Here is a 22,716-nt window from a genome sequence, read left to right on the forward strand (position 1 = left end):
CAACATTCGCCAGGACTCGCTCACTCACTTCAATAAAACGGGTTACAACTTCAAAAGTAAATGAAACAGCAGTTCCCAAATTTAGGATGTACATTTATACCCAATTCTACCTCAAACATTCATACATTTCCCAATATAACAAAAGATTCAAGTTCTAGATAACTTTCAACCCTAATCGAGCACTAGCACAAGTACAATCACAAAAGTCAAAACTAGATAACACCAGCCTGTACCAGCCTCACGCCTATGCTTGTATCACCTGTAAGGAAAACAAAACTAATAGGATGAGCCAAAACTCAGTAAGGTTCCAAAATATCATGCAAATCTAAGTAGCGAGTTGACCACTGTATAAAACTTGAAATATCAAAGTAGCGAGCATAAGAGTTCATAAAAATGAGCAATAACACTTTAAATAGCAAATTATTAGATAACCAACATTTTCAAGTAAAAGGATATAGTCTGCTCTCGGGAGCAGGTTCCATGGCCGCTTGTTCAAAATCTGTTAACACTCCGTCAACCATGGAATTATAACAACTCCAGTAAAGCACCACGTAACTCCAATCTCCATCCACCATTCAAATTCCCTACCGGGCCCGAACTCCAAGATAAACACTGGTGATAATACTCGAGCATACCAATTAGTCGAGGAGATAACACTCCACTCGACAGAACAAGAGACCCATGGTTCGTTATCTAATCGACCAGACCCTTGTCGGCTCGACTCAATTAACTAGCCAGCGGGGTTTGGGTTCCCAAGTAGTTAGTATAGTCGATGAGATAACATCTCCAATCAACTTAATTAAGATAAAAGTACGGAGACGGAATGAGAGGCACCTCCCACTCGGATTGAGTGTGGTACATGCTGCCGCTCAGCACTTACCAGTCAAGTACAAGTACAAACACAAGTACAGGTCAATCAAGTTCAAGTAAGTACAAGATCATTCAAGAAGGGGAGGACGAGTGCGAATAAGGGCACACTTGCCTAGCCCTGACCAAGTCATAAATAGTGCCTAGCATGTCACATTTTCACGCATTTCAAGTATTTCAAATCAATATACAGGTAACATGCAAATCAAGTTACTTGTACATGCATGAATGAGATATCAAGTGTTTAGTTGAGTTAGGTCAAGTGCAATAAAGTACACACTCGCCTATGAATGTCAAATCATGTGTTTAGTAAATTTCTAGCAACAATGAGTAGGGAACATGCAGTTGGAACACTCACCAATGATTTACTTCTTTCCAAAACCAAATTCAGGTTCAACTCCCTGGTTTGAGTCAAAATCCGCGATAAAATATCGTATAGCAACTTGAAATCAATTAGGGTTTCAAAATATAAGAGTTTCGCTTAAAGAAAACCAAGTAAATAGAACTCATTTAAGTAGTACTCATTTTATTTATAAAACTCTAGAAAATTCATGCCCCTCTTTTAGTTTCGATAAAGAAGTGTTTAAAACTTTTAAATTCGCAACTTGGTATAAGAAACGAGAAAATCTTGTTTAAAGCGGTCGCTACTTTCTCTTTATAAAATATATAAGTTTTGGCAAAAATTTCAGCTTATACATCCCTACTAAGGGGAACTCAAATACCCTAAACAATCTAGGTTCAATTCAACCAAGGATCACCACTCAAGTTCCAATTTCACTTGCTTGAACTTCATGAAATAAAATAAAATGGACAGCATTTCCTTTGTATTTTCCTAATTTTCCAGCCATTTCAAAGCTTTATTTTCCTCTCAAATCAGCCCCAAATCAACACACAAGTAACAAGATAAAACAGCTCTTAATCTAGGCCATAAAACCATCTAATTGTAGCTCATTTCTAGCATATATCATTACAATATCAAAGATGAAAATTTCTCTATTAAAGCTGAAATTGTGGAACTAAAGCTGGAAATTCCTAGTTGAATGCTAAAAAGTCACAATAAAGGTATAAATCTTCACACAAGTCCATAACAAAGCTAAATACCATCATATCATAGCTGAAAAAACACAAATCAAGGCTGAAAAACGAAACCCTAAGCTGGAAAATTCCACCAACTTCACAAATCCATGATATCTTCCATACAACTTCCATATTCAAGTCATCTATCCAATAAAATGCAAGATAAGAGAGATAAGAAGAGTTTCTTAGTTTAATACCTTCAAACCTCAAGGAAAAACACAAAACCAAGGCTGCCTATGCAAGATCACTCCACCCCAAGCTTCCTTGTCACCTTGTTGCAAGTTTGTTCGGTTTATTTTTGTAATTTCAACTCAAACAAGGCAAGAATCAAGATGGAAATTGAAGCTCTCTCCTCTCTTTTTTCTCTCCAAACTCACGGCCAAACCAAGAAAGAAATGAAGAAAAATTAGTCAAAGAGAAAGATAAGAAGAAAGGAAATGGTCTTCGTCAAACATCTCTTGGATTGCCAACACTTGTCACCACCAATTTTCCTCTTGTTTTTTTTTCTTTTCCTCTTGTTTTTAGGTCAAGAATTTTGGCTGGTCTAAGGGTTAAATTAGGGAGAATTAAACGAAATAAAATCAAGGAGATTAAGGTAAGAAAATATTGTTCAAGCGGTGTACTCAACCGGTAACAAACGGCGCACGTCGGTTCAAGCCTATTTTCCTTAACTCTCTCGTACTTTTGTTTGAACTTATGATTCACTAACTTATGATTAGTGCTTATAATCACATACTTCCTCTTAATTAATACCCGCTCTTATCCACCAAATTTAGTACACACACCTCACCAAGTGATCACACTACCAAAACGCACCAAAAACCCTAGTATGCACCATTCCTTTAGAAAACTCATAACTTGAGTTATAATTATCAAAGATTCATACAACTTGGCCTATTAAAAGTAGACTTCAAATACTAATAATCTTTAGAAGACATCTCAAAGAGATTCAGTTCATAAGTTGGTCCAAATTAAGCCGTAATCTACTATAACATTCATATTTTTACTTGTGCAGGGCAGAATTTTCAGTCAATTTTACCAATTTTCTGGAATTTGTAGAGATTGAATCAAACTCTAAATTTTATATCGTAGGAAGCCCTATGAGTCTAGTTTCAAATGCAACAAACGGAACTCAATTCCGACTTTCCTATACGAAGTTATAGCCAATTTCCCAAAATTGCGCAGAGCTTCCTGTGAAAATTTTCAGATTTTCTAACAACTTGAGATTATGAAACTTTTCTTAACAAAATTCACTCCCTTGGCTCAAATTCAACCATTAAAACAACCAAGAATCTAAGGCAAGTAAGTTCAAATAAGAGCTATAAAGACAAGTAAAATTTCGGGGCCTCACAATCACCCCTTGGACTCTTCGTTGTTTCACAACTGAATGGAAGTACTTCGAATTTTTATCCCCATGTTGAAGCCACTTCACTCGCGTTTTCTGACTCCATAATTGTTCTTCTATCAGCAAAGCATTCTGCAATTGAGGTTGTGACTTTTGCAAATCTGCATGTACCTCTTGAGGCATGTCATGTTCCAATTTCACCTCAGACGCCAACACTTCAGCTGCTACCTTCTTTACAGCTTGAAAAATATCACCAAACGATTCCTTGTTCCAATGCTGAATTGCCCTTCTGACAGCCAATAATTTTGAACATAGAATTCTCAATGGAGAACCGGCAACATCCATCTGCCATGAATTTCAAATGATATCAAGTAAATCCGGCCTAGTTGTCCAAACATCAGGAAATGAAATGGCCTTAATTTATTATCAAGCTGACTTGATAATGAGATAAGCAGAGGCACATGGTCCGATGGATCATAAGCTAATTGTTGTCTTTCATGGAAAATGTTGCAGTTTTTTATGTGAATTTTGAACATAGAATTCTCAATGGAGAACCAGCAACATCCATTTGCCATACATTTCAAATGATATCAAGTAAATCCGGCCTAGTTGTCCAAACATCAGAAAATGAAATGGCCTTAATTTATTATCAAGCTGACTTGATAATGAGATAAGCAGAGGCACATGGTCCGATGGATCATAAGCTAAATGCGAAACCAAAATAGAAGTAGAAAAATCTGCACAATCAGCATTTATAAGGAACTAATCCAATCTTTTCCAAACTCTACCACGCCCTGTTCAATTATTGCACCATGTGAAATTGGAACCCAAAAATCCACATAAAAATCTGCAACATTTTTCATGAAAGACAACAATTCTAACCGTCAGAAAGGTGATACGCTCTACTTCCTCGTTTCTCATGCAGAGCTACTACGAAGTTGAAATCTCCATCAATACACCATGGACCTTGGAAAGGTTTATTATTTAATAAAGTAGGCCAAAGAACTCTCCTAGCTTCCACTATGCACTTTGCATGTATAAAGGACAAAACTAGAGTTCCAGGAAAAACTGGATATTGGACAGATAATGATAAATGCTGAATCAAAATGAAGCTTTAATCGAATGCTATCAATTTGAGAAACGTATAGTTTCAGTTCACAAATTGCTACCAATGTGACATCATGCATCCGGATCAATTTTAACAATCTTCTCAAATTAGGAGCTTTAGAGACCCCTCTAATGTTCCAAAAATGCCCACTCATCATGAGATAAAATCTAAAACAAAAATTTGAAGATGTTATTGACCGAAGCTTCCTATCCATAGCAGCTATAGCTTTTTTCTGATGCCTTTTTTAACTTCCTGAAAAGCACTCTCTAAAATTGCTGATTGATCCACATTTAAAGCCAAAAGGGTAGACTGTACGTTACTCGCATCCTGCATCATCTGCCTTGGTGAAAGATTCCCTACAGAAGGAGACAACTCTGCTAGAACATCCTCATCCATCCCTTCTGATGCATTACTTCGACGTTCAATTGCTTCAGCATCTTGTACATGCTGAAAATCCTTGCTCATAGTATTTAGGCCTCCCTGTACACCATTAGTAGAATGATCTTCCAACGGGCCATTATTTTCATCACAAACATAGTCTGTAACACATAGAGAATGTGTCAATTTTCCAGCGGAAGGCACTGCATCACCATTCACTATTTTATCAGCTACATTGATACGAATGTCGCCAACTTGTGATGAAACCCATAAGAGATAAGCCTCAGGATCTATAGAAGCAAATAGAACGCTTGAATGGAAGAACCTTGACCCATTAATCGCGTGGCTAACGAACCTTGGTATGAGATAATTGACGCCACAATCTATTGTGTTTCTAGATTGATAGGTCTAGTTGAAGATCCTAGGGATTAATCTAAGATATTCAAGGAAAGCTCACAAGAAGCCAAAAAGAGAACTCTCAAAATCTTAATGTCGAATAATAATCTGCTTGAACAAGAGAGTATCCTATTTATACTACTACTAAACACGTAATTTGAAGGTGATTAGGTGTCGAATGAGGCCTTAACCCTAAACTATTCTTGGCCCATTAAAGGACAGCTCCTATGCTCAATATGGGCTCACTAATCCGGTCCTTCATAGTCGACATGAGCTTATTTATTTAGTCCAACTAATTGACATAACTACTAGCTAAATAACTCCAATAAGATAACTAAATAACTCCAACAAGCTACGTGGTTTCAAGGCTGATTTCCTTCATCGAGCATGGCTTGTAGCACGGTAATTTGCCTTTCATCCTCACAGGCAAGGCCTTCTATGAGCTTGGGTCTTCCCACTTGTTCTTCCACCACTTTGACCAATAGTTGGAGAGCATCCTTCATTTTCGTGGTGCGTGTTCGTGCGATTGGACCTAGGGGCACTTTCACTTGCTCCACTTCCATGGTTTGTGCTACATCTCCATTTGCATCATTCCCCTCCTCTTGAAAAGGATTTTCCCTCAAATCGAATTCATTATCTGCGAGGAAAGGACTATGGTCAGTAACATTAAATGTAGCACTTACAGACCCATAATCACTTGATAGGTCCAGTTTGTAAGCATTGTCATTAACACGCTCAAGGATTTGGAATGGGCCGTCGCCCCTTGGAAGCAACTTGCTACGCCTTTGAACCGGGAACCTTTCCCTTCTAAGGTGCAACCAAACCCAATCTCCAGGTTCAAAAATCATTTGGCGCCTTCTCTTATTGGCTTGCTTCATATATTGGTTTGTACGTTGCTCAATATTGAGACGTACTTTCTCATGAAGTGCTTTCACAAAATCTGCCTTTTTCTTCCCATCAAGATTGACACGCTCAGACAAAGGCAAGGGTGTTAGATCTAAAGGAGTCAAATGATTGAAACCATACACAACCTCAAAAGGTGAGTATTGCGTAGCACCATCCACAGTTCAGTTATATGCAAACTCCACTTGAGGAAGACATTCTTCCCATGACCTAATATTCTTTTTAAACATGGCACGCAATAAGGTAGATAGAGTGCAATTAACAACTTCTATTTGGCCATCAGTTTGGGGGTGACTGGAAGTAAAAAATAACAATTTAGTACCCAACTTCCTCCACAAGGTCTTCCAAAAATAGCTAAGAAACTTAACATACCTATCAGACACAATTGTTTTAGGCATGCCATGTAACCTAACTATCTCACGAAAGAACAAATAAGCAATGTAAGAAGCATCATCCATTTTGTGACAAGCAATAAAATGAGCCATTTTGAAAAATCTATCAACCACAACGAATATGCTATCATGACTTTTCCTAGACCTAGGCAAGCCAAGTACAAAATCGATAGAAATATCAATCCATTGCGCAATAGGGATAGGTAAATGCATATACAAACCAAATGGTTGAGTTTTGGATTTAGCTTTATGGCATACAATGCATTTCGCAACCACTTGTCCCACATCCCTTCTCATCTTTGGCCAATAAAAATGCTCCTACAAAACAGCCAAAGTCTTTTCGACACCAAAGTGTCCCATTAATCCCCCTTCATGTGATTCTTTGATCAAGAGTAATTGAATACAGGATTGGGGAATACACAATTTATCATTTTGAAACAAAAAGCCATCATGCACATAGAAGAGATCCAATTTCGAATTCAAACACTGCGCATAACATTCTCCAAAATCCAGATCGTTAGCATACAATTCTTTGATGACTTCAAAACCAAGTAGTTTAACATCTAATAAAGCAAGTAAAAAGTACCTGCGTGACAAGGCGTCGGCTACTACATTGGTCTTACCAGACTTGTATTTGATCACAAAGGGAAAGATCTCAACAAATGCAATCCAATGCACATGCCTCTTGTTCAACTTTTGTTGTGACTTTAGGTGTTTAAGGGATTCGTGATCAGTGTGAATAACGAACTCTCTGGGTATCAAATAATGCTACCATGTTTTGAGAGCCCTGATCATGGAATACAACTCCTTGTCATAGGTTGAGTAGTTCAAGGTAGCTCCATTGAGCTTTTCGCTAAGGTAGGTAATAGGTCACCCTTCTTGCATCAGCACAGCTCCTATACCAACACCTGAAGCATCACATTCAATTTCAAACATTTTATCAAAACTAGGTAAAGAAAGTACATGTGCTTGTGTGAGTTTGTGTTTGAGCAGTTGAAATGCCTTATCTTGCTCATTTTCCCATTGAAAAGCGACATTCTTCTTGTTCACAACAGTCAAGGGTGCAGCAATTGCGCTAAAATCTTTCACAAATCGCCTATAAAAACTAGCTAGTCCATGAAAACTCCTTACTTCAGTCATGGTCTTAGGCGTAGGCCATTCTTGGAAGACCTTCACCTTGCTTTCATCAATCTGTATCCCCTGTGCACTAATGAAAAACCCTAGAAATACCAACTGATTAGTACAAAAAGAACATTTTTTCAAGTTAGCGTACAAGCTTTCTTGGCACAAAATATGTAAACAGCACGTAAATGCTCCATATGTTCATTAAAACTCTTGCTATAGATCAGGATATCATCAAAGTAAACTTCCACAAATTTTCCCAGAAAAGGGCATAGGACATGATTCATTAACCTCATGAATATACTAGAGGCATTAGACAAACCAAAGGGCATGACCAACCATTCATACAATTCATAGGTTGTTTTAAATGCGATTTTCCATTCATCACTCTCTTTCATGCGAATTTGGTGGTATCCACTTTTTAAATCAATCTTTGTGAAAATCACAGCACCATTTAACTCATCTAGCATGTCATCTAATCTAAGTATAGGATGACGATACTTTACCGTTATAGAATTGATGGCTCTGCAATCAACACACATGCGGAGAGCTTCCATCCTTCTTTGGAACTAAGATTACGAGGACTGCACACGGACTTAAGCTCTCACGCGCCCAACCTTTCTTGAGCAATTCATCCACTTGTCTCTGAAGTTCCTTAGTTTCTTCGGGGCTCATGCGATAAGCAGCTTTGTTGGGTAGTGGTACTCCTAGGACTAAGTTAATCTGATGCTCAATGCCGCGGATTAGAGGTAGTCCATCCGATATCTTCTCAGGGAACACATCTTCAAATTCCTACTACAGAGACATGACACCAGGATGTAGAGAGCTCGTGGATTCGTTAGTAGCTAACATAAGCTCTTTGCATATTAATACAAGTAGAGGTTGGTTAGAAAGTAAAGCTCTCTTCACTTCACTATCTTTTGCAAATATGCTTTGTTTTCTCTCATTATTTTTTTCTAGAGCCCAAATATCTTGTGCCTTTTTTCCCTCATTTTTCTCTGCCCTCTTCAATTGTTTTGGTCACTCACTTTCTTGTTGCAATCTCACTTGGTTCTCATGCACTTGTTTAGGAGTGAGAGGTACAAGTGCAACCTTCCTATTACCATGCATAAACGTATACTTATTGGTGAATCCATCATGGTTAGTTCTCTTGTCATATTGCTAGGGCCTTTCAAATAGTACATGAGTAACTTGCATTGGAACTACGTCACAAAGGACTTCATCCTCATATCGGCCAATGTGAAAATGAACCACTACTTGCTTAGTGTCGCGCCCCATTTTTTAGAAAAATAAAATTACGAGTTATAAAAATGAATTTTTGATTAATTTTGAGTGAAAATGAGTTTTTTATTTTTAGAGAATAAATAAAGAAAAGGGCCTAAAATGGGACTTAAAAAGTGCGACGATTTTGGCCCAAAATAATAGTCTAAATGTGTTTTTGGGAAAAAATAGGAGTCGCCACTTGGTATTGAGTTAAGATGTACAAGTCACCTAAAAATGTATATTAAAAAAAATAAATGAAACCCTTTTTAGACGACTCAAAATCTTTGAAAACAAGAGAAAAGAGTTCGGGAGTCACGGTTGAAGAAAGGGAAGGCAAAGATTTGATAGAATCAAACCTAAGGCACCCTTTCAACCTAACCAAAACTAGTTGCAAGATTTAGTCGAAAATTTTCTTAATTTAACCTATAAACTTATCACATTTGGATGTTTCTACATGGATGCAAATCTAGACCTAAAAGATATCGAGAAGGTCAAAATATCTCTTCAAAGTTTAATTGGTGCAAATCACATTAATCGTGATGTCCAAAATGATCCTCAGAAGAGGTCACGAATATGCAAAGATGAGACTCAAAGAAAGAAGAATTATAATATATTAATATACGTGACCTAAAGGGGAGAGAATGCAACATACTGGATACAAGGAACTAAGATTCGTGACTTCAATTTTCCTTTTTATAGAGGAGATATGAGCGTGCTAAGACTAAGAAGCCATACTCCTCCATTTCCCATATTTGACAGGTACTCTCCTAATCTAATCAAGCAAATGATCTAACCTATTTCTAAATTTCTTAAATGGAATGTAAGTTTAAATGTTATGTTTCGCACATAAGGATAAGGGATGTACATATAGAGGAAATATCATGCCAAATGGTAGGGATCCTAAAAAGTAGAAAATATGCATGAAATGTAGTGATTGTCACACAAATATGATCTAGCGCGTGGACGGTCCATAAGGGTCTAGCATTGGACTAACCCATATCTATAAGTTCTCAATAGCGTTGGACTAGTGAGAAATCGGGGAGGAAGGCCACAGCTAACGTTGGACTAGTGTGGTATAATTAAATAAATAATATAAAACATAATTAAAACAAATAAACACATAATGCATAGAGCACATAACACATAATCATAATTTCTAGATGCAAAACCCTAATGAAAGTGAGTAAACACATAAGCACCCAAGCAAATAAACGCAAATAAGAGGCTAACTATTACATTCAGGGCCCTAATTGCAATCTAAGGGGGAATTCTAAAAAAATAATAATCTAACTATTACATTCATCTAACTAAATACATTTTTAAAAAATTAAAACCTATCTATTACATAGGTTAGCTAAATGCATGTCTTGAGCGCCTATCTATTACAACTTAGCATTTCAATGCCTCTCAAATAATCATCTAAATTAAATAAAACAAATGAAACTTAAAATGAATAAGAATTGACTAATTAAAAGGAAAAACACTCAAAACATGCAATTACACATAAGACACATTGGAGCATATAAGGGGATTTAAAAATAATAAAAGAAGTTACCTCCCTTGTAATGGTGACTAAATGGGTGAATTTTGCCCTATTTATGCTCCAAAATCAACAAAATAATCAAGGCACCAATTTAAATGTAAAGAAATGGAAATAATCACACAATCTACTAATTAAAGCACTTAAATGAAGTATAACTAATAATTAAAGAAGGAAAGTAACTTGTATTTAAGAAATCAAAACTACCAGGGACCTAATTGCAAAAATTTAAAAGGTTTTGGAGATCAAAATATAATTATTACAAAAATTATGGGTCAAATGAAAGAAAAAATAAAGTTCAGGGGCCTATTTACAATTAAATTAGGGATCTAGTTGAATGAAAACTAAATTTATTGCCATAGTAAAAATATTCAGAAGTCCAGGGACTGAAATGCAATCTTTGAATTTTGTTTTCCTAAGCTAACAGGCCATTGGGCCATTTTTTTCTCTTTGGGCCGAAGGCTCCCTAAGCCCGGTCGAAAACCCAAGAAAATGGGCGGGCTAGCCTTCATTTTTCAACAAAACAAACCCAACCTAATAAATGGGTTTTAATATGCCAAACCCATAAAAAAATAAGCCAAAGCCCACTTCTAAAATCCAAACAAAATAGACCAGATTTTTATACCAAATCTCAACCAAACAAATCTCAATCCAACCCTCGAACTATTTTTACTAAACCCATCAAGATAAAAATTTGCTAAAATTTATTAAAGACTGATTATACTCTAAATTCCAGAAATAATCTGCTTTAAAAAAAGTATTTAAGATGTGAAAAAGAGGATTGAAACTTAATAAGGGCAGAAATGGTTCGATTGCAGAAATTTTGGGCCATAGTGAAATTAGGCAGAATTTGGGGGCCAAAATGTAAATTCAAAATTTCGATGCAAATTTGGAAGCTAATCATGCCCACAAACCCTACCAAAATCAATCCCAAATTTCGGATCTAAACATATGAGGCTATGCAACCTCAAGTATTAACACAAGATTTCTAGTTCCAAGCACAAGCACAAGATCATGCATCATGAACCAAAGAGAGAAAATTTTCTGAAATTTTACTTCCAAACGAGTTGGAGCCAAGAGAGAAAAGGGAGTGAAGGTTACCTCTGAGGCTTATAGATGTCAAAACAGCAGTGTAATTTCCCAAGAAACGTGTCAACTTCGTCCAAGAACAAAAGCCAGGTTGCTATAATCGTGCTAAGAGTTGTGGAACGAGGAAGTTTGAGCTCGAATTCAAGGCATTTAGAGATGTTTTCTTGGGACGGTGTCAAGACAAAAGTTTTTCCTCTACCACTTTGGATGTTGTAGAAAAAATAATCTCCTCAAAAGGAGGTCGGGATTTATAGAAATAGGGTGACGAACAGGGCTGTTCAGCCAGGCTCAAATTCTGCATAACAGAATTTCGAGTAGGGAAGTTTAGGCTGTGAGTTGAAGGGTTTCTGATGGTTTTCAATGAGACTCTTCAACATGAAAGTTATTCCCCTCTGTCTCACCAAAGTGCAGTAAGAAACATCACTCAAATCCAATCTATAACAAAGGATCCAAGCCCCTCTGAACACAGCTGATTCACCAGCCTTTTTCCAGAATTTTCTGCACTTTTCTTTCTTCTTTCTCTCTCGATTTTCTATCCCTTTTTGCTATTTTTTCCTTCTTCCGCCGCTTCCCCCTTGTTCCCTCTTTACGTCCAGCCTCTCTTCCTTCTCCTTCTCTCTCTCGATTTTTTTCTTCCTTTCTTTCTTTCTTCCAAACTCCACAGCTGTCTTTGCCACCTAATCTCTTGCAAGTGTTGTGGTGTGCAAAAAGACAAAAACACATGGCTAATATTCACTCAATCCACTTAACTATCTTGCATGCATTCCACCTATTTTCTTGTTTCTTGTTTCTTTTTACTTTTCAAGGCAAAAATTTAGAGTAAACAAAAATGTTAAATTCCTTGTTGAGTCTTGCCTTGCAAAATTTCATTTTATTTTGAAAAAATTGAATTTCAAAAGATTAAAAACATTAAAAATTTTAGTTGTGAAAATTTTCTTTTTTCGGAAATTTAATGCAAAAAATGTTTTAAAAAAATGATGAACCTAATTCAATAAAAATACCTAACTATCATTTTGCGAACTTTGGTTAAATCAAAATCAAAATCAAAATCAAAATTTTTGTGTCTACAGCTTGCTCCTATTTGTCTGAGTTTCGAAGAAATTTGAGATAAAAACGTAGACACCAAATACCTACCTATTATTCTACTGCGAACTGAAATAAGCAAACATATAAAGGTCAGTGGGATAAAATCCGATCCTACCAAAAAATTGGTCAGTGGGATAAAATCCGAGCCTGGCAAAAATTGGTCAGTGGAATAAAACCCGAGTCTGCCATAAAATTGGTCAGTGGAATAAAATCCGAGCCTGTCGAAAATTGGTTAGTAGGATAAAACCCGAACCTGCCATAAAATTGGTCAGTGGGATAAAACCCGAGCCTGCCATAAAATTGGCCAGTTATTGCAGAATGCTTTTTGTAAAACTTCGAAAATTTTGATGGAGACAGATAACTCTTCTAAAAAATTTGTCCCAGTGTGATGTTATTGGACATTTGGACCTACAAAAGAGAAATAATCATAATGACAGATAATGCTACCACCATTTGATCAATCCCACTTTCAAGAAATGTGTAAACATGAGTATTTGAACGTTCTTCCCCGATGTAGCGAAAACTCAACTTTACTCTGTGAACTATATCAAGTTTTCTTAACTTCCAATGCTAATTAAATATGACATTTGATATCCAGGCACTTTCAATAAATCACAAGAATTGCCATTTGATAAACCCAACGAGATAAATGAGACCATGAAACATATGAAAAAAATTTTATTCACGCAAAAATGATGAAAATCCCAGTAACATAAAAACAACCATTTACCTTATTGAAAGAAAATTGATTTTAGAAAAATGAACCTGTAAACTCAACAGTTTATGCTTGATGAACCAAAGCACTTTGATCTCAAATAAAATGCTACATTTGACCCTTTGGATATCGTCCCTCTAGAGTTCAATGCTGGCAACAGAACCACAACGTGAAGAGAAATTCGAATGAATTGAGTCACCAACCATTCAATTCCATACTCACTCTTTCTCATAAAACCCTACCTTAGCGCCTTTTCGGGTTTTCACTAAGGCTACCCCCACATTTTTGCTTTTCCTTTCATCACTTTTCCTCCTTTTTTTTTTTTTTACAAGGAGCCCTTTCGGGTTTTCACCTGAAGAATAGTGTCCACCTCAACTCTTATCAATCCAGATATGTATTCAAAATTTCTGGCATCAGTGAGATGATCATTCCTTTGTAAGATTTTGGTGAAGACACGTGAACATCATTTGCCATGTGATTAGAAAATTTTCTGAAAGAGGTGATGCAAAGAACGGAAGTCAGGACTTTCAGATATTTTGTAATGTGATCAGGTGAGGTGCTAAGAAAGGTTAAGGCTTGAAAACAGATTTTATAAGTGTTTAAATCACTTGAGGTCGCATCTTCATATTAATCCTACTTAGGATTAAACTAAAATTGTCCCAATTTATTCTCAACCGAGGTTCTTTTCTTTAATTTTCTTTTCCTTTTGTTCCTCTATCACTTTTCACCTCTTGAGGCTTTTCTTTTCTTTTCTTTCAACTCGAACTTGCCCCAATGTGGGGTTTGTGATCCTCAGGGGTTGCCAAATGAAATAATTTATTCTGAAGGTTCAAAAGGGATAACTAGGGATAGAATATTTAATTGGAAAGAAAGAAGGCCTGACTTTCGCATTAACCCTGAAAGGAAACTTCCATTTATCAGATGAAGAATTTCTTACACATATCCGAATTGATCGGCTTAGGGAAAACTTGCTGATCCATTTTGCGAGAACAAGTGCTCCACCAGGCAATACCTTCTTGACTATAAAAGGCCCTGCCAATTTGGGGCAAACTTGCCTTTGGCCTCCTCTTGTGTTGGCAAAATTCGTTTCAACACTTTGTCCCCTTCTTCGAATAATCACGATTTGACCTTCTTGTTGTAAGCACGGACCATTCTCTTTTGATAGCACTGACCATGACAAATGGCATTTAACCTTTTTTCATCAATCAAAGACAACTGCTCATGATGTTGTTTAATCCAATCAATTTCATCCAGTTTGGTCTCCATTAGTATGCGCAATGAAGGAGTTTCGACCTCAGCTGGCAAAACTGCTTCCATTCCGTACATGAGGTTGTAAGGCGTTGCCCTAGTAGAAGTCCGAATAGAAATTCTATATGCCATAAATGCATAGGGGACCTTTTCGTGCCAATCACGATGTTTTTCGATCATTTTATGGATTATCTTTTTCAAGTTTTTGTTTGCTGCCTTCACAGCTCCATTCATCTGTGGTCTATAAATAGTAGAATTTTGATGCTTGATTTTGAACTGTTTGCATAATCCATCCACCGTGTCATTGTTGAGATTCTTTGCATTGTTGGTGATTAATGTCTCTGGCACGCCAAAACGACAAATGATGTGTTTTCTTAGAAAATCTGTCACCACCTTCTTAGTTACGTGCTTGTAAGACTCAGTTTCGACCCATTTTGGTAAAATATTCAATTGCCACCAAAATAAATTAATGCCCATTTGAAGTAAATCGATGCCCATTTGAAGCAGGAGGGTCAATGGTTCCAATTACATCCATACCCCACATTGAACATGGTCAGAGAGTAGTTATACTGTGTAATTCTGTGGGGGGAGTGAGCATAACATTTCCATGCAATTGACATTTAATACATTTTCTAATAAAATCTACACAATCATGCTCCATAGTAAGTCAAAAATATCCTGCTCTCATGATCTTTTTTGCTAATAAATGCCCATTCATATGTGATCCACATACACCACTGTACATTTCTTTCATCAAATAATCTGCTTCACCTTCATCAATGCATCTTGGAAAGCTCAAGTCTGATGTCCTTTTGTATCCATTTAAGAAAAACTGACAACGCGTGTAGAAAACATTTTCCCTTTGTTGGCCGCCTTCCTCCTTGATTTGAGTAGCTAACACTCTTCGAACCACCAGTTTGAGCTGCACATTTGTTGGAAGCTCTTCACTAGAGTCGGCTTCCTCCTCTTCCAAAGAGGGCATCCCTTCATAGCCATTCTCATCATCCGTAACCACCTCTCCATTGTCAAGTAGAAGCATGGTTCATTGGTTTGGACATTGAGATGCAATGTGACCAAACCCTTGACATTTGAAGCACTTGATCTCACGGTTACGGGCCTTAGAGGTGTCATTCACAGCCTTGGTGTCCTTCTTGAAGCCCTCGGCCTTAGCTTCAATTCGTGAGGCTCCACCCAAAGCTCCCATAGTCGATTTCTCCTCTTTCTTAGGTGGATATGATCGCCAATTTGAACTAACTGGTGTACTAGTTAGTCGTGTAGTACCCCTCCTCTTGAGGCGGCGTTCCACCTTTGAAGCTTTATCTACCATGTCTGTGATCTCCACGTAGTGTTGCAACTCCACCACTTCAGTAATCTCTGGTCTTAATCCACTAAGGAACCTAGCCATTGTCGCTTCCTTGTCCTCCACCACATCCGTACGTAGCATGGCTATTTCCATTTCCTTGAAATAGTCATCTACACTTCGAGAACCTTGACTCAAATTTTGTAACTTCTGATAAAGGTCTCGGTGGTAGTGACTTGGGATGAATCTTTTCCTTATCAACCTGCGAAGTTCATGCCATGTTGTCACAGCTGGTTCTCCACATCTCCTTCGGCTAAGTCGCACTTGGTCCCACCAAATGATGGCATAATCCGTGAATTCAAGAGTGGCAAGTTTCACCTTTTGATCATCCCTATATTCTTGACATTCGAAAACCATCTCAATGCGCTTTTCCCACTCCAAGTAGGCATCAGGATCGGATTTCACTTGGAATGAAGGGATTTTGATTTTGATCCCCTTGAGAGCATTATCACTCCTCCTTTGGTCTTGTTGAGCATACCTAGGCCGTCGGTCGTCCTCTTCTCCTTCATGAGTAGGGCCGGATTCCTCCCTATTGCTCCCCCCATGAACCGAATTACTCCTTAGTTGATGGTTCTCAAGTTGATCTATTCGTTCATGTACTGATTCAAGGGAAATGTCCAGCCTCCATTGGAACTCACTCACCAAGGCCTCCATGCTAAGCTTATTGTCAAAAGTATGAGAATCCATGCTAAGGTAACCTGCAAAAAGAAGTTAGCAAAGAAACAAATATATATTTCCTCTCACGCTTCCTTACGTGTTTACACTCAACACTCGTGTTTTCACTCAAAGATTATTCACTCTAATGATCTCACAAATGACTCTTATTGGCCGTTGTTTGCTCCTCTTGAAGAAATCAGAAAATTTCCTCCAAGAAGCTTCAACGTCGACGTTCAATCACAAATCAAACAAGAATGAAGCAAGGGTAAAACTGGAACAAATTCAGGTTTATGACACACTTGAGATGTTGTTTTATGACTCAAATACTATAGGAAACAACTCTAAGATGATCGACACAAGAGACAACACAAGACTCAAAAGCTGAAATTTAGAATCCTAGAAATACTCTACCCGAAACTGGAACTTTTTGAGCTGCTATTTTGCTGAGTTTCTGGTCAGTATTTTGGAGGGTAAATGGTCCTTTTAGGGTGTTCAAATAATGTAAGAATCAGTCCTCAAATTTCAATCAAATCGGTTTGCAAAAACTAGCTCAACCGATTTTAGAAACTTAAGAATTCAAGAGCGGTTTAGATAAGGTCTTTGTGGCGGTTTAGGTTTGGTTTTGGAAACTGATTTAAGTGTTTTTGGGGCTGTCCAGGTCGGTTGGGGTCTTTGGAAACTCAAGATTTGGAAACCAACCAAGATTTGGAAATCTGATTTCCTTGAGCCGATTTCCTCTCTTCCTTCTTTTTTTTTTTCTCTTTTCGTTGTTTTGTTTCTTTTTTTTTTGTCTTTTTCATTTGTTTCTTTGTGCTTTGTTCAAGATTTTGGCTCTTCAAGAAACACAAATTCAGGTCAAGTCAACAAGATCAAGAAACGGATGCAAGGTTATGCAAGCTTTCAAGAAAACCCTAGTTCTTGATTTATTGTTTCAAGAACTTTCAAAACAAGTCTTGGTGGTCCAAGAACTTCAAGAATCTTGTTCAATAAGCTCAAGAACCTCCCCAAATTATGTTGTGGTGTCCAAGGTTTGCAAGAACAACAACCAAACTCGAAAAATATAGGCAAAACAGAATTTCAACAATGCTCAATAGAAAATTCCAGCAACTTGAACACGCAAAATAAGGTACGTGACTTTCTTCTTCTTTTTTTTTACTCTAACAATTCAAACACAACACTAACAGACTCAAAGAATGAACTTTGGACAGAAAACACACGAAAATACTGAAATAATTCTGGAAAACAAATTTGGACAGCACACCAACAAAACAAAATTCGGACTTCACAAGAAAACCCCACAAAACCCTAATGACCTAGCAACGAAATTTAAGGGATAAAACGAACTCAAAACAATAACAAGGATATAACGTGATACCTCTTTAACTAACTCTGATTACCAACTGATACGAAGCCAACTTGTGACGAAACCCATAAGAGACAAGTTCACAGGAGCTAGAGGAATCGGAACACGCGAGGGGCTGGATGAACCTTGACCCATTAATCACGTGGCTAACGAATCTTGGTATAGGGTAGATGACGCCACAATCTAGTGTGATTCTAGATTGATAGGTATACCTTGAAAATCCTAGGGAATTAGTGTAAGATATTCAAGAGAAGGTCACAAGAAACCAATGAGAGAACTCTCAAGTTTAGTATTAATCGAAATCTGCCAAAAAATACAAATAACAGCCCTATTTATACTACTACTAGGTGCAAGAAAACCAAGAGGAATTAAACTTCAAGTGAGGCCCAAAACCCTAGCTAATTCTCGGCCCAAACCAGCAAGGCTAATTCGAACATCCTCAAGCTCACAAACGAGCTCTTTATTCGGTCCTATGCTCAACATGAGCTCATTGATCTAGTCCAACAACTACTAATTAAATACTTAAACTCTAAATAACTAGGCGATTAACCACACCACTCCAATGAGGGTCACGGCCTTCAAGCATGGCTCCCTTCATCGAGCAAGGCCTATATCAAGATGATTTGTCTTTCATCCTCATACGTAAGGCCTCCCAACTTGCGCTTGGACAGCTTGAATTAGAAGTTGGAGCGTCTCCTTCATTTTCTTGGCACGTGCTCATGTGGCGGGACCGAGGGGCACCATCACTTGATCTACTTGCATGGTTTGAACTGCACTTCCATTCGCATCAGCGCAGGCTTTTCTTGTAATGGAATCTGGATAGGTTCAATCACCAACTCATCTGGATGTTGAATCATTGAAGATGAAGTGGCCAAAGTATCAGCAAAATCATTTCGAACACGTGGAATATGCCTGAACTCCAAATTTCTGAATTTGTTTGCCAAATCCAATAAATTGCAATGATATGGCAGAATCTTTGAATCTCAAGTTATCCATTCTTTGAGTGTTTGATGCACGAGCAGATCGGAATCACTGAATACTATTAAATCCTTGATCTCTATCTCCAACGCCATTTTTAGTCCAAAAATGCAAACTTCATAATCAGCCATATTGTTAGTGCAGAAAAAATCGCAGTTTAGCGGAACCGAGATAATGTTTTCCTTCAGGCGATACTAGAACAACTCCGATCCCAGTTCCGAAAGAATTTGAAGTACCATCAAAGAATAGTCTCCACTCAGGGCATTGTTCATTCATATCTTCCGTTGTACCAACAAACAGGATCTCCTCATCCGAAAAATAAGTGTGAAGCGGTTGATAATCATCTTCCCTTAGATTTTCAGCCAAATGATCTGCTATAACCTGCCCCTTGATTGCCTTTTGCGTGGTGAAGATGACATCGAATTCAGAAAGGATCATTTGCCATTTAGCCATACGTCTGGTCGGCATTGATTTTTTCAATAAGTACTTCAAAGGATCTGAACGAGAGATAAGATAGGTTGTGTGACTAAACAAATAATGCCTTAGTTTCTGAGCTACTCAGGCCAATGCACAGCAACTCCTTTCAAGAAATGAGTATTTTGCCTCATAAGGTGTGAACTTCTTGCTAAGATAATAAATGGCTTGCTCTCTTTTCCCAGAATCATCATGCTGCCCCAAAACACATCCCACAGCCTCATCGAGCATAGACAGATACATAATCAAAGGTCGGCCCGGCTTGGGTGGCACTAAGACCGGAGGATGCAACAAGTAATGCTTGATCTTATGAAAAACTTGCTGGCATTTTTCACTCCAATACAATGGCACATTCTTCTTCAATAATTTAAACAAAGGCTCATATGTAGAAGTCAATTGAGTAATGAACCTACCAATGAAATTAATCTTTCTCAAGAAACTCTTCACATCCTTTTGTGTATTTGGCACTGGCATCTCACGAATTGCTTTAATCTTTGTCGGATCTATCTCTATGCCTTTTTTACTGACAATGAACCCCAATAATTTTGCCGGCAGGAGCCCCAACAGCGTACTTCGTAGGATTTAATTTCAAATTATATCTTCTCAATCTTTCAAATAACTTTTTCAAATCAACCAAATGATCCTCCGTTTTCTTGGATTTGATTATGATGTCTCCATATAAACTTCCATCTCCTTATGAATCATATCGTGAAACAAAGTGGTCATGATCTTTTGATAAGTAGCTTCAGTATTTTTCAATCCGAATGGCATTACTCGGTAGCAAAATGTTCCCCATGGAATGATAAAAGCAGTTTTCTCTCTATCCTCTTCTGCCATTAGAATTTGATGGTATCTGGCGAAACAATCGCCAAAAGACTTGATCTCATGCCCTGCAGTGTTGTCCAAATGGATATGTATATTTGGCAAGAAAAAATCATCCTTCGGACTAACCTTGCTCAAATCTCGGTAGTCAACACATACCCTCACTTCTCCACTTTTCTTCGGGATAAGGACTGGATTTGAAAGCCAAATAGGATAATGAAATACCATGATAATCCTGGCATTGAGTTGCTTCTCAATTTGCTCCTTGATTTTGAGACTTATGTCGGATTTAAATTTGCGAGGCTTCTATTTCACCGGTGAAAAATTTGGATTCGTTGGCAATTTGCGAACCACTATATCTGTTGAAATGCCTGTCATGTTATCATAGGACCAAGAAAACACATCTTTAAATATGGTCAACAATTCAATCATCTCTTTTTTCTGCTTCTTATTCAAATAAATACTAATTTTTATCTCCTTGACCTCGATTTCAGTGCCAATATTAATGATTTCAGTTTCTTTTAAATTCGATTTGGATTTCTATTCATATTGTTTAAGATTCTTTAACAAAGACTCAGATTCTTCCTCGTTATTGCTCTCATTTTGAATTTCTGATTCCATAATTTTGAATTCGTGAGAGATATCGAAATTGCAATTATCAAATTCCAGAATAGTGATATCCAAAGGGTCAATATGTTTTATTTTTGGCCATCTGAAAAAGAATGAGATAGATACAACAATGCGTAAGTAAAACAATTGGAAAACGAACACTGTGCATTTCATTGAATTTCAAATAAAGGACAAAACGTCATAATACGCTACTTAACAAAAGATACGCTACTTAACATAAGACTTGTATTGAAAAGACATTTGATTCAAAACTATTTTCAAAACTGAAAGGCAAAAGATGAACAATGCAAATGATTTCTTTCATAACTCTCAACCAAAAGCAATCTCCTAGATTTATCGAAATTCCATTCGGGAGGAAAGAAAATCAATGGTCCAATTCTTTATTGCTTCCCTGGAGACCTCTAAAAATTCTAAATTCTCTGACGGCTCGCCCTCGTAAGCAACCCCCACGAATAGTTTAGACAAACTGATATCCACCTCATCGATCGGGTCCAATTCAGATCTGATTACTTCCGATGGATGGGAAAAAGTGTAGTGCAATGGTGGGATACTCTTGACAATTTGCTTTCCTTCTTTTTCCGCTCTCTTGTGATACAACATTTTTTTCTTATCCCTGGAAGTAGGTTGAAACCTTAGTCCAAAGGTATCCTTTTATTCTTGAGGCTCTATTGGTTCTAGAATTCCCTGCAAGTTATGCTCGAGACCCTTGCCTATCTTGTATTCTCCTCGAATAATTTCTTTAGCCATCATAACGCTGGCTTCTGGCAAATTCATTCCCACCACTAACTTGTCTTTAAATACCCAACCTACTGAAACAATATCAGCCACATGGTGAGAAGAAACCAGAGCTTTTCTACTACCTTCCTCTTTTGGTCCGGAATTGACGATCATAGTGTAATCATCCTCTGCAAACACTGTGATTAATTGCTCATTTACCACAAACCTCAACATCTGGTGGAGCGAAAATGGTATAGCACCCGAAATGTGAATCCAAGGTCGTCCAAGTAGAATATTATAAATACTTGAGAAATTCATGACTTGGCATATGACTTGGAATTGAGTAGGTCCTATTTTCAGTACTAAGTCCACTTCTCCCATTGATTCTCTTTTTGCACCATCAAATCCCCTTACCACAATTGCAGACGGCCGAAGTTTAGTTTCTTGAAATTCCAATTTAACCAAAGTATTCCATGGACAGATATTCAAAGCAGATCCATTGTGTATCAAAACTCTCGACAACAACTTCCCATTACAACAGATTGAGATATACAATGCCCTGTTATGTCCAATTCCTTCAGAAGTTAAATCTTCATCAGAAAAAGTCATCTGATTTGAAGCAAAAATATGTTCGACTACATGGGTGAATTTGTTAATCGAAATATTCTTAAGCACTTGAGGGTCAGTTAACACCTTGAGTAGAGCTTCTCTATGAAGTTCTGAAATTAAGAATAGATTCAACATAGAAATTTGGGCGGACATTTTATCCAATTGCTCGATCACTTTATACTCACTTTTCTTCAACATTCTAAGGAAATTGAATGCCTCTTCTTCAATCACAACTGGTCTTGTTAGCGCGGCATTTTCCTTTACTTTTGATGGCTAGTTAACTGCAGTTTCACTTATGATTCTTCCAGATCTAGTGACGATGGCCACCTTCTTCTTTGGCACTTCTTCTCTTCCAATTAATAAAATAGTCTCACTATAGTTCCATGGGACTTCTTGTAGGTTAAGAGCAGGCGCTTATTCAGGCAATTTGAGTACCACAAACTCTGAAGGCTCACATTCAAAAGGTATCACATCTAAAATAAAAGGATCAGCATTTTTCTTGACCCTGGGGCTCACTTTTCCAATATGAATGGTTCTCCAATGACCCCTATTATCCCAACTTCATCTACGATGTATT

At 37.5% G+C, this 22,716-nt stretch overlaps 1 protein-coding gene across 1 annotated transcript; it reads right to left on the minus strand.

Moving 5' to 3' along the window:
- Nucleotides 1-14,397: 14,397 nt before the first annotated feature.
- Nucleotides 14,398-14,763, minus strand: LOC140021295 (uncharacterized). The gene has a single exon (XM_072072059.1). It carries the CDS (start codon nucleotides 14,761-14,763, stop codon nucleotides 14,398-14,400), a length of 366 nt encoding a protein of 121 aa, XP_071928160.1.
- Nucleotides 14,764-22,716: the final 7,953 nt, after the last annotated feature.

Source organism: Coffea arabica, chromosome 11e (genome assembly GCF_036785885.1).
Source record: "Coffea arabica cultivar ET-39 chromosome 11e, Coffea Arabica ET-39 HiFi, whole genome shotgun sequence".
Lineage (NCBI taxonomy): Eukaryota > Viridiplantae > Streptophyta > Magnoliopsida > Gentianales > Rubiaceae > Coffea > Coffea arabica.

Coding starts and splice junctions, on each gene's coding strand:
- LOC140021295 (XM_072072059.1), bottom strand. CDS start 14,763: ATGAATGGAGCTGTGAAGGCAGCAAACAAAAACTTGAAAAAGATAATC.